Consider the following 13,353-nt stretch of genomic DNA (forward strand, 5'->3'; position numbering starts at 1 on the left):
ATTGCTTTGTTGAAAACTTTAAATGGGCTTGCCATTTGTCAAACTCCTTTTGGGCAGGTCTAGTTCTGCTTTGTTAAGCTCTGATTTCACATAACTGAAAGAATAAGGAAAACAATTCCCTGCCTGAGCTTGTCTCCCTTTATGGGAGGACAGCCTGTTTCTTGGTCACACAGGCATGACATCAAAGCAGAGAGCCCCCATTGGGGCAGATCTGGTGATGTTTTGGGGAATTTTGGGAACGATTTTGAATAAGGAATACTTTTTTCTGCTTTTATACTCCCATAGTTCTTGCTGAGTAGAGGAGGGCTGATAGCTGAGAGGAGAGGGGAGCACAAAGCATGGATGTATATTGTTCAGAGAATGAGATAGAAAGATAGAAAGATATCGTGGCAATACATTATACAGTGTTGATAAATAAAACCTTCATTCACACACTAAGTGTCTGAAATATGAACTCAGTGTTGAGCTTTTCAAGACTTGCACTCTCCCTGTGCCCACAGGGGAAGCTGAGATACAGACAGGGCTATGAGTGAAGAAGAGAAGAAAGGTGGAGTGAAGAGGGGACAGCAGAGGTGGAGATACACTTCCACTTCTTGGAATTGTTTTCCCCTTGTTGGCGAAGAACCAACAAAAAATAAAAACTGTTTCTCACGTGACAGAGAGAGGGATGATGAAGAGGAGCCTGGGGTGTATGCAAAGTAGGGAATGTTAAGAGAGACAGTGACATTTCCTTATGCATCAAGGGAGCTACAGATATGTTTCCACCGTAACACACAGCAAGGCACAGATGTTTATGCAAATGAAGATATTTACAGACAAAAATTTGTATAGGTTGTGCTGTTGTGTTGAAGGTCTGGGAATCAGGAAAAGGAACAAAAAGGTTCTGAGGCTAAAAAGGGAAATGAGTAAAATCTGAAGGAGTGATTTATTGTAGGCAGTGGGATATTAGCATGACACAGGGTCTCTGGCTTATTCCACAGTTTTGTTTGAGGAAGGCACTTCTGTGTTTCATAGCAGGCTAAGGTGATGTGTGAGCTGTTTGCTGCACAGCTCTGCTCATGAGCAATTTGATTTTGTATAGTCAGAGCTGCAGCTCAGTCAAAAAGAAACACAGAGTAGCATTTCAAAGAGTTTTGGATAGGCCCAATCCTTCACTGCTGTGATTGGAAAAACTTCTGAGTTTTTAGAAACATCTTTCAGTCACATGCATGGGAAATACATACTGGAAGTAGTTAACAGAAAATCTGATCTGTCTTCATCTTCTGTAGGCATGGTCATTTATTATGTCTTAGTGGAGAATTTATAACTGGTTTGACTAGCTAAAGTGTTTTACAAAATATGAATGCACAGGGGAAACTTCATTTTTATTATTTGTGGTTACAAAATATTTATGGGAAGTATTAGCAAATGAGAAGCTTTTTGTACGGAAGTGAATATGAAGTTCCGTGTATGATGAATTCTTATTTGAGCTTCAATTTGGAATGTGTTGTGCTGGAAAATGTTTTGTTTCTAATTTGTATTTCTGAGGAATTCCAGTTTGCTGGAAGCAGAGAGAATCTCATGTCTCTCCTGATGCAGAAACCTGAATAGAGAGAGGGGCATAGAAAAAACCACAGAAATACTGAAATGAGTTTTTCATAACTGCATCTCAAAAAGTGGTTGTAGAAATGTTTATAAATACAGAAAATTAGGGAAGTCTGGTTTCATGTACAAGCTCAAGAGGATTAGATAGCAAAGCAGCTTTGCCTCTTTACTCTTGATGTTTGTGGGGAGAAGATGCAACATCCAGATCCGAGATGTAATGCTGGAAATATTGAGTATCAATTGCATTTTAAACTTTCAAGTATTATTGTTTTCAACTGTTTTGGTTTTCTTCTGCTTTTAGCTGACTTGAAGAGCACCATTCCCAACCTGTGTCCACCTGTTAGCTTACCTCTCAGGCCAGAAAATGGTAAGTGTATTTATGAATTGAACCAAAACCAAACCATTCAAACCACCTCCACACCAAAAAAAAAAAAAAAAAAAAAAAAAGGGAGCAGTAAAAAATCCTCTCATCCTCTATTTTGTACATATTGCTGAAAGATAACACTATAATGAAAGTGTCCCCATGAGGTTACTCATTTAGGTGTTTAGTAATTTTCATTAATTGTATTATTTAAATGAAAGAACTGTCATGTCCATAATGCTGACCTAATTTCTCACACTCTCTGCCTCATGAGGTCACTGAGGCAAGATATTTGGCAGGACTGATGAAAAAATTTATTTATGAGTGTGGATGTTGCATCACTTTCCAGATACAATGAATCTTATGGTAATATCACATTCGTTATTTTAAAAGTGGGTGGATCTTTTTAGTAAATGAAACTTAACTGCTGTCATTCAGGGTTTTGTGTCTAACGACCCCTGACAGTACATGCAAATTGTCAGCAGCTACAGGCTTCCCTGAAGTGTCCTTTCCAGAAATAGCTATGAAATGCTGTGTGTAACAGAAAGGAAGAGGGTGGACTGGTTATTAGAAAACTCAATTTAACCCTCTAATTATACTAAAATTGAGAAGTCACTTCCATCTCTGCCTTTGATTTTCGTTTTGATCTGAACAAATATTTAATCTGATTGAATCTGTCTTTCTTTAAACAATATGCAACTGAGCATGCAGGAGACTTGATATTTGCAAAGAATTTTCAATACTCCGTTCAGAATTTATTATATCTGTATTATAATCATATCCATAACCACCAGTAATGATCAAGTTTGGTGTATTTTTAGTAGAATTTTTGCTTTTTAAATGATCATTTTAATGCAATAGAAGGGAAAATATCTTTGTAGGTAAGCAGAAATAATTTTTATGTGAAACACTTTGAGGAGGTGGTGGGGTAGGCCTGGCATGTAGGTTGGGCAATTCAACTCCTTTGCAAACTGTTTTCCTATGGGATGTGGAAAACAACTTCACTAAAGCTTTCTTCCTCCCAGAGTGAAGCTCGGTAGTAATTTTGTAATTTTCTTTTTATATTTTTCTTGGTTGCTTAAATTAGGAAAACAGTGACCTAAGCAGCATTTAAGAAAATCAGGGAATTAGATCTTTCTGCTGTTTGCTTTCGACTCTAAAGGCTGCCCAGAACAGTAGTCCCAGCAAGTGAGGTGCTCATCTTTTGTAAGAGCCCTGATCTCTCACACCCATTCCCAGGCCATCTTTCCAAACTCAGAGCACCTAGGGATGTCTCTGGTTTGCAGAGATCTGGTTAAGCAGCCCAAGCAAGCAGAGCTTCCCACAAGGATGCAGAATTCTGGGTTAGAGTGGTTATCCTGGGAACTGACAGTGGTTAGGAGAAGTCACTCAATTACAGAGCACAGCAAGGCTGGAAGTCAAATTAGCACTGGTTTCCTGGACACTTTGGGGCTCTGACACCACTGGAGCAACACAGTCAAAATGCAACTGGACACCATCTGTCCTTATGTTCTGCCTCATTTCGATAGTAAAATACCAGACTGGTTATTTAGATCAGATTATTATCTGGGCTGCATGGTCAGAGGTTTTAGAAAATTTTAAAAAAATTGTTTCCAAACACTTTATGATTGTATGTTTAATTAATATGTGCTATAGAGGACTAAATGTTTTATAGTTGGGCATCACGTAAAAACTAGCATTTATTGAATTTTGTACACTGAGGTAATGCTTTTATAACGGGGATAAAAAATTACTGTGGCTGCTCCGTGGTAACCAGATGGTGAGTGTGAGAAAATGTCACTATTTAAAGGGCACTGCCATGAGTAGATATGTGTGTGTGTGTGAATGTAAGCATATCTACACATATAAAAAATATAATTTTTCCATCGAAAGATCAGAGAAATACTTAAATTTGCATACTTTGCCAGAAGGCTCTGCAAAATCATGAAGTTCATTTTATGTCCAATCTAGAGCCTGAGTTAACTGGAGCTCTATTAAGGCCTACATTTCATCAGAAGTTAATGCTTTGACTGCCTCATTTCCTAGTCAGCCAGTTTGCAGTGCTCAGGATGGAGTGCCCAGCACTTTGCTTCCTCCCATTTGCAGTCAGGATGCTGCTCCATTCAAAATCTGTGGTGTTTGCAGCCCCAATGGGTTGTGAAGAAGCCCAGATGAGCAGATTTATTTTCAGCCTGGTGGGAAGTAGATGCTTTGCCTGTTTTGCTCATTGTTCTTCTCAGCAGAGAGGGTAGAGGCATTGTAGGACCATAAAACAACAGAAAGATCTCAACAGGAAGCCTTTTTACAAGTACCTGGATAGCAAAAGGAAGGGTAGGGAAAATGTGGGGCTGCTGAATGGGACAGGAGACCTGATGACAAAGGAAATGGAAAAGGACAAGGTGCCTTCTTCACCTCAGTCTTTGCTGGCAAGTCCAGCCTTCAGGATATCCAGACCAGGAGGAAGACTGCAGCAAGGAAGTTTTAGCTTTAGAGAAGGAGGATCAGGTCAGGGACCAAGCTGGAAATATAAATCCAGGAATGCAGAGGGAGCTGGTTAATGTCATTCTGAAGCCACTCTCAAATACCTTTGAAAGTGATGGGGGAGGTATTTATTTTTATTCTGTTCCTGGCCTGGGCTTTTGAAGAAATTCATCAGCAGTAAACACCATAAAATGCCTAGACCTTTGAATCTGCAATGACAAAAATAATTTTCAGGAGCAACTTCTTTTCATGTCTAGTCATATAGCAGCCTTCAGCCACTAGGGAGATGCAAGAAAATACCCTCCCCTATGTAAGGCAAATCCTGGGAGAGACACAGCAAAAGGAGAGTGTCAGGGCTCTTCCTGTTCTTTGTCTTGTACCAGAATGTTCATCCAGCAGCCCATTGCAACCCTGTGATTCCTCCAGTGGGCTTTTCCCAAATTATTGCCCTTATAAGCAACACTGCTGTGTGTTTCTAACGTTCACTAGATACCCCATTAGCCTGTGAAAAAGGGGAATTATTTCTCTGCAGTGCCTGTAGCCCACTACTCTCTAGCAGGAGGGAGGTGAACTGCACAATGTCTTTTACCTGAATCCTCATTGATTTGTTGCTGCTTTAGCAAGTTTTGCCTACTTGCAAAAGCCTTTCTGCTGCAAGGCTAAAGTCTCCAAGTAATCTCCAGTTGTAGTGTGTTTACCTGAATGTGTGGTTTTCATATTTAACTGAATGAATACTTCCATTTACTTCTGTACATCTACTGCATGGAGCAGAGCATGCTCCTGCTGGTCTGTTGTGATTTCCACATGGTTTCTGTGATCTGAGAAGTGGTGCTTGAAAAACTGATAGCCTGAACTGACTGGGAAAGTCTGACTTGTTATGTTTGGAGCATTTTTTCCCCTGTAGAAGTTCATGTGCTGTGATGTCACTGAGTATGGAACCATCTGTGGGGAGTTTCAGGTACAATCTGTGACCTTTAACCGTGGGAGAACAGATGTTATTTTAAGACTGCCCATGCTGAAAATGCTCATATGTCATCCTGCAATCTTGGTTTACTTAGGCTGGTATTTAAATAACAAATCTGCTCAGTTGTGTGAATGTGGTAGACTGTCTTATAAAGAGAAAACAGCCAGGTCTCGTAACTAGGTGTGAGATGGAACTTTCTGCAGCCAGCTAGGGGAGATAAGAAAATGTTTTTTTAAATGATATAATTTTGTTTTGTTATTTTACAAATATGCAATGCTGTTACTCAAACAGTTCATGCACAAAGGTTTGAGTATGGGAAATTTTTATGTGTTTGCAAATTAGTCTGAAAGAAGCAAAACAATCTATGAGACATATTACCTGAATTTATAGAAGAAATACTTGTGCTTAAAGCAGACTGGAGAGAGTGACAATACTCTTGTGTGTGTGGGAGGAGCAACCCTGATGACTTTTGACTTTGTTACGGGACTTATTAATTGTATGCAGTAATTACCTAAACTTTAATAAATATTATTGTCTTCAGTTCTAACTAGAACATGTCTGTTTATTTTAGATTTGGCAGCTGTTAGGAGGCAGTGGCTCTTCCAGGGTGGTTCCTGCATGGCCCTGTGGATTACATACATTTGGACTCCATGCAAATTGAGTGTTGGATCCCAGAAATCTGGGGTTTTTAAGCTTTCTGTGCTTTCTGGCACAGACCCCCTGGAAAACACTGCTTTTGATCTGAAGCCTAGGAGATGGCTTCTAAATATGAGTGATGAAATAAAAGTCACGAGTGTGACAAGTGTGACAAGTGTGTAGTGAATTAGAAGTGTGTGCTTTCACAGGGTGATGAGTTTTAAATTTGGGGTTTTTATAGCACAGTAATAGGTATGGGACAACATGGAGGTTTTTGGGCGTTGTCTCCTTTTTTGTTCATCTCTCTTCTTGGTTTTCAGGTAGTAGGTTCTGTTTGGTCAGTCAGTGTCACTCTAAGGGTCATGGAAATCTAGCTGTTGGGCCAAAAATATAAATAATTTGTGGGTAGTGGCAATTGAGTAATTAATTGAAAAAACCACTGAAGCATGTGGATGTAATGATCTGTTAGACCCTTCCTGTTCCTGCCTCCTATGATCCTCTACTGATTTATAGTCATTCCCTTGAGGCAGGACTGAGCAGAGCAGTGGCTACAGGATATTCCAACATGGGAATAAATTTCCCACCGGGCACATGGGGCATTTCCATTCTCGAGAGAGATGCTGATGGCAGTACAAGTGCTGATGTAGCTGGCTGTGGTGATTAATGATATAATTTATATTCCTGTTTCCCACAATGCTGAGTATTTGTCAGAGATATCCTTAGTGTGAAACAAAGCCTTATTTTATCCATTTTTGGGAACTGTTTTACCATGCTCTCACACAGCGAATTTATCTCTGAGGTGGAATTACTCTGTCTTTGGTCTTAAGTTTGATTTTTATTGTTTGTAAATATGAGGATTTTAACCTTTTGGAAACAGCTTATTTTAAACCTGGATAAATGCCTAGTACATTTTTAATATCCCCTTACTATATCATTTGCTATAATTGACACCCCTGAAGTAGACTGAAATCTTGTATTTAACAGGGCCATAGTGAGATTGCTCCCTGCTAAAGGCCATAAATACTCAGCTGTTATTTTTGAGACTTGTCTGAGGTGTGATTACAGTTATTATGCAGCAGTTTAAAGAAAATCACTCATTTTGAATTATATAAATCTCAATGGATTAACAAAAATGAGAAGTAGTTATATTTTAGGAAGAGTATATTTTCTGAAGGTCCACTCTGAGTTGATGATTTGCTGACTTTGAAGATTGTTGGTATACATACAGGTTAGCAGTCTGTTGAAAAAAACCTCTGAAAATTAGGATTATAAAGCAGTGAGTTCAGTCTGTAAACATGTTTTGTGTTTGAGTCAGGGCTACTAAATACTAAATTTCAGAATTAAGATCAGTATTTGTCTTTCAAACCTAGATCAGGCATACTGAACCCAGAGGTCTGATTTATGGATCTCCTAAACCTCATATTGACCTCCTCAACTTCACAAGTTTTCTTTTAAATTTAACTTGTTATTTTAATGCACTTCTGTATCTCTGTTTCCTTATATCAAGTTTTAAATTTTGCAGCAAACTCATAATTGCTGCCTCTTTTCTTCCACTGAAGTCAGTGATGAAACTTTTGTTGACTTTATGGCAAGTATTTTATAATCTCATTGCCAGGAAATCTATTCAAGTCTTGTGATCTTGTGACTGGAGTGGGAACAGAGTAAGGCCAGTCTGAGTCTTTTTCCAAATCCAATCTTAAACCTTGCCTACCCAAACAAGAACATCTGGAAGAGAGAGGCTCTCTATATGGGACATCTATAATTTTGCAATAAGAGTTGCAGGGATGGCTGGATTCAGAGGGCTGTAATTATACAATGAAAGCCTTTGCCAAAATGTGGGTTGGAAGGTCAGTTCTTAACCTATATATAAATCAGAAATGTCTTCCAGCCCATCAGGTGCACTGTGCATTGCCAGCAGCACAGGGCCAGTCTTAGCTCTGCCTTGTGAGAGCAGTTTCTGCATGGGGCAAGTTTAGATCAGCCATGGAAAGTTGTGTTTTGCTCATGGAATGAAGTGGGTGTGCATGGCTGTGGTCACTGCTGGATCTGCTTTCAGAAGGGAAGAACCAACTAATATCCAAAATCCTTTTAGCAGCTTAGTGCTGGCTGTCGATGTCCACAGTGGTGCTATGCATGGCTCTGGGTTAAAGAGTTAAAATAATCATTAATGCTTCTGCACCTCTCTGCATCTGGGGCCAGCTGGGCAGAAAAAGGAAAAAGGAAAAAACTGGGAGTCTCAGCATTTACTTCTGACTTGAGGTCATGAATGCTTCATCCAGGATGGAGGATGAAAAAAAAACAACCAAAACCCCAACCCATCCCAAAGAACCTCCCACGTGGGAGGTGGCAAGGGTCACTTCTGTGAGATTTGGGGAAAAATGATCAGTTTAGATAGGAATGTATGAGCTGTGGAGGTTTGCATCATGAGTGATCTCTCTGCCATGCCTAGCACAGGCTGCAAAGTGCCCAGTGTGCCTCGTGGGTATATAAACAGTATGCTCCTGACTTGACTCTATCCCACATAAAGGGATAAAATAAATCTCTAATGTAGAAGTACTTTAGCTTGTGAAATAAGTATGGAGGCAAAATTCAAGTGGCAGGGGTGTGAAGAGAGCAAGGACCTCTCTGAATGTTTGCCTGTGGGAATGGAGACAAATGAGGATGATGAGACTTGCCCGAGGTCACTTGGTGAGTCAGGGAAACTATGGAAAGAGGGTCTGGGGAAATTTCTTCCAAAACCACTGGTGAACCCAGACTTTTTGTGTTACAGTGGAATCCAGACAAGATTCTCTTTTGAAAGAACCACAGCTGGTAATTTGAAGCTTTGTATTTGAACCTAGAGAGATTTTGCTTGTTCCAGTAGTACTCAGCTGCTGGTACTGTAGACAGCACAGGATGGCAATATTGGTCTTAGGTAAAAACAAATTTTGAGCCATATTGATAAAAGAAATTTTCTTGTTCTTTAGAAAAAACAAAAAACAAAACAAAATAAAAAACAAACAAACAAAAAAACCCCAAATAAACCAAAAACATAAAACAAAACAAAAAAACCCACAAACTGAAAATATAAATTGGTAAGATTCAATCTGCAAAAGAAAGACCTAGGGAATCTAATAATGCAGGCAGAAAATCTCTGGAGAGGATGTAATGGTTAATTCTCCATCACTTAAAATTGATGTCTATTTTTAAGTATCTTTCTTAAGAAGTGCCACAAACTGTCACCCTAGATACAGAGCCTGAAGTTTTCTAACATAGGTCATGAAACAGCTCATAGTAGATGTTTTTAAAAGAGAGAATCCATTGATAATATTAAAAATAGTAATTTCCGCATGGCTAAAATCACTCTTTTCCTCTAAAATAATTGAATCATCAGTCCTTAAAGGGAAAAAAAAATCCAGTGCAGCGAGTCTGTTACACAAGTCAAGCTGTGACTGCAGGGTCACTGCTCCTGACTAATTCAGATCCCCTCTGAATGCAGCACTGGTGATGACTTTGCCTCTCTGTGACTCAAGTAAGCTTGGGGTGTTAACATAAAACTGCAACACCAAATTAACCTTCATTTCTACTTAGCTGGAGACTTTCAGCCTCTCTCTCTTAGAAAAGTTGCTCACAACTATAAGAGGAATGGAATGATTTTAGTTGTAAAGGACCTGTGGAGCCCAGTCTTACTTCCTTGCCTCTAGTTCAAAACCTGAACTTTTTGAAGTTCCATGGAATACAGAAGGCCAGTTCATCACTGTGCATCCATCAGATGCTTTCTTCAGCAAGGGGGATGGCAAAGGAACCAAGCCCTAACATAACAACTTGGTAATGGTGGTAGCACATCAGTTCTTATCAACTTGTCCTTCGTGAGATAACTCATGCTTAAGGTTTACACTTCCTAGGGAAAGATTAACCCTGCAGAAGAAAAGTTTTTTTTGCATCATTGTAGAGTCCTGAATTGTGGCAGTTACTCTGTGTTGTCGTGAATTATACAATATACAATATAATTATACAATTATACAATAGTTATGAAATCGAATTTAGCCACTGCTATTCCCTGCCTATTTGCTCAAGGAAGGATGCAACCAGCCTTGTCTGTGGTGTGTTTGGGTCTTGAGTTTTCATCAACTGGACAAGAGTGTCAACACCAGGACTTTCAAGTTGATTGTAGGGACCCCAGACCTCAGCCTCAGGTCTGATGTTGAATGCTGTGGTCAAACTGTCTTTCTATGAGAAGGGGAAAAGGAAACTTTGGCCATCTTTGACAGATTTCTCAGTAGAATAGAAGAAATGTTTAATGAAATGACGGGTCATGACTTTTGCATCTGTGTGGGTCAGTGAACTCAAGGGCAAGACATTCCTGCTCACTAGGAATAGCAAAGGAACAGCTGACTTTGCTCTGTCCTCACCCTACAATTACATGGACAGGGCAACACCAACCTGCTGTTTAGGATTCAGTGGTCACAGCAGGGCCTTTTGCTTTTAAGACATATTGCACTTCTGAAAGGATCTAAAATAATTAAAGGCCTGTTCTGTCCAAATCCTTCTTTTTTTTGTCTTCTGTGTGCAAAACTGAGAGTTCTCAGATATTTTTGTCTGTTTGTGTATGAGAAAAGAATGTTTGTGGTATTTTCTTTAAATATAGTTTGAGACAGAAGAACAATTCTTGAGGAATACTAGAGTTAGTAAATATGTGTATACTCACGCTCACACAAGTGCATGGATGTTAAATGTATATATGGGAATATACATATATGTAATACACATGATTATACTTATACATATGCACATATTTGTGAAATCATTATGTAGAAGTTACATGACATTAAAAGTGTTCATAGAATTTAATACAATTCTGTCCACCAAATCAAGTTAAAATGATCAAATTAACCTCCATTTACTTTCCAATAATTTAGTGTCTGCACCTGTTCAAGAACTTGTGTGCAAGCATTATAACCCATGCCCTTTAATATAATTAGGGCTGTTCAGAAACCTTTTATTTAAATCAGTTGGATTTACCCCCAAACCTGGATAAAGCTGCTGTGGATTTGCCTATTTCCTTATTAAATACCTTTGTAAACCAATTAATATCTGACCTCTGGACCTTAAAGTCAAAAGCCTTTGAATATTTAATTTATTCTCAGTTTATGGAAAGGAAGGTGACACTTTTTCATTGAGAAACTCCCCCATGCTTTTAACTCTATATTAGTTTTCTCTGAAATTTTTACTGCTCCTTTTAGTCATATTATTTTTTTATGATTCATTTTACAGAGTATATGGATGCATGGCAACCCTTAAATGTGTCGTCTGTTCTCATGGATTCATCCATCTCCAACTTTGAAGTTGTACATGTTAGCAGAGATATATCCAATGACTTCTCCACTGCCAGAGATTTTTGCCTATCTGGTAAGAAATGGTCATTCACAGCTTTACAGAAAATACTGACTTGTGAGCCTGAAAACCAAGAACAGCTTTCCCACTTCTGACATAGATACACTGATTTTACTTGTTTATAAAAACTATCCCAGTGTTTCCTAATCTGAGAGGGGTTCCGAAGTAGTTTAGCTAAAGAAAGATGCAATAGATATAAAATGTTGTAATTAGGTAATTTTACAGCTCTTGGGCACAGAGATCTCTTATTTCTCCAGGCATTGTACAGCTGGGAGAATATTATAGTAAATAATTAAAGCAATGATGTCTTGTTTTTCTAAAGAGCCACTGCCATTTTCTAAACCCACCTGCCATTACCTAAACAACCTGTGGCAGTGATGTGTGAGAGAGGCTTAACTGAGAGCTGGGAGGATTGAGCTGTAGTAATAGCAAAAAGAATTGCTTTAATCTACAGCCTGACTAGACAGAAAAGAATCCTTTAATTTCACATGACTGGGAAATCCTCAATGCCACAGAGTGGTAGAAATAAGGGAAAGTTTCCACTTACTCACTGGGGAGTGTTGGAATTCAGATGAGGTTATCAGCACTTCACTAGATGATGTTTTTCTCCTTTTAAACCCTGTGATAATAGTTCTTTTGCTTCATTATTCAATTTTAAAGCCAATATAATCTTCGATCCTTTGTCTCTTTGGAGAATGTTCTGGGCATTTGAGGACATTTATGTCCCATTACTCTGAATTACATCATATCCTTGTTGCTTCACCTGTTGTAAAACCTTTCTTTTAAAAATAGTGTAACAATGTCATGCAAAATACTTTGAGACACATTTTTACATGCTCCTTTTCTTCATGCTTCACCTCACAGCTTGCTCAAAAAACCAGTCATGTACAGTGGTTACACTGGAATTCCAGCCTTCAGCCATAAGGTGCATTTTCTACCCTGATACACAGATATGCACACACAGCCTGCAAGGGCACAGCTGCTGGGTTTTACTCAAAGAACCTGCTGCCTATATCTACAGGAGACAAGGTAAGAACACGTTAAAGCTGTGGAGGAATTGTGCACAATTTTGTGAATGCAGAACTGAGGAATTCCTCACCTCCCAAAGCAATATGGATTCTCCTAGACACTTGTCCATGGCTGTTTCAGAGGAGTTACAGCCAAGAGGATGAGAAAAATGTCCCCAAATACTATTTTAAAAATGCATGAAATTGTAGTGTTACCCTCTGCTGTTGAAGCAGGCAAAACAGAGGAAGTCTAATTTATGAAAGATATTTTGAAAGTGCAGATTAGTAAAACCAAACAACAACAGTAATGCAAGTCCAGCTCTTGGCTTTTCATCTGCAGAAGATGCTTTGATATGCTCTTCCTTTTGAGCTTGGAGAATAACACTAGGAGTGTTGAAAAGCCACTGTCAATTGAATGTATTAAGGACAATGTCTAGAGAAAACAAAAAAAAACCAGATAACCCTAAACAGGATGAAATAATATTTTAAAGAAGTGAATATTACTTAAAAGAGAAAAAGAAGTTGTGTAGACAGTGTAGATAAGTAAAAATTCTGTTGTTTGGTTACATATTTATTTGAAAGTGTAAGTTTTATTGGGTTTATTCCCCTTGATTTTTAAAGAGATTGCTTTCTTTTTATGTTATTAAAGGTAATTTTATTTATTAAAGGTAATTAGAACCCAGGTGACAGTAGGGGAGAAGGGAATAAAATTTTTTTTTCACTGAAATTCTGAAATTGTGAAGTCACTTGAGAACCTTCTAGACTGAAACTCAACGAGAGAAAAAGCAGTTTATCATTGCCAAGTAAAATAAAATCAGAAACTGAGACATAAAAGTAGACTTGTGTGTTTATTGTTCATTACATGTTTGGTTTTAGTCCTGTGACTTTGAATTTTGTTCCTGCCTATCAAATACATTTTTAAGGGGAAAAATAGCAGGAGGTGTCAC

At 38.6% G+C, this 13,353-nt stretch overlaps 1 protein-coding gene across 1 annotated transcript in view; it reads left to right on the forward strand.

Annotated features, from left to right (window-relative positions):
* TG (thyroglobulin) overlaps nt 1-13,353 on the forward strand; it is a 142,909-nt gene that overhangs the window by 54,613 nt on the left and 74,943 nt on the right. Inside the window, exons 35-37 of the mRNA XM_088164187.1 lie at nt 1,886-1,951; nt 11,280-11,414; nt 12,264-12,428. Of these exons, the coding sequence (XP_088020313.1) occupies nt 1,886-1,951; nt 11,280-11,414; nt 12,264-12,428 (366 nt within the window). The remainder of the gene's footprint in view (nt 1-1,885; nt 1,952-11,279; nt 11,415-12,263; nt 12,429-13,353) is intronic.

The sequence above is a fragment of the Sturnus vulgaris genome, chromosome 1 (assembly GCF_052056855.1).
Source record: "Sturnus vulgaris isolate bStuVul1 chromosome 1, bStuVul1.hap1, whole genome shotgun sequence".
Classification (NCBI taxonomy): Eukaryota; Metazoa; Chordata; class Aves; order Passeriformes; family Sturnidae; genus Sturnus; species Sturnus vulgaris.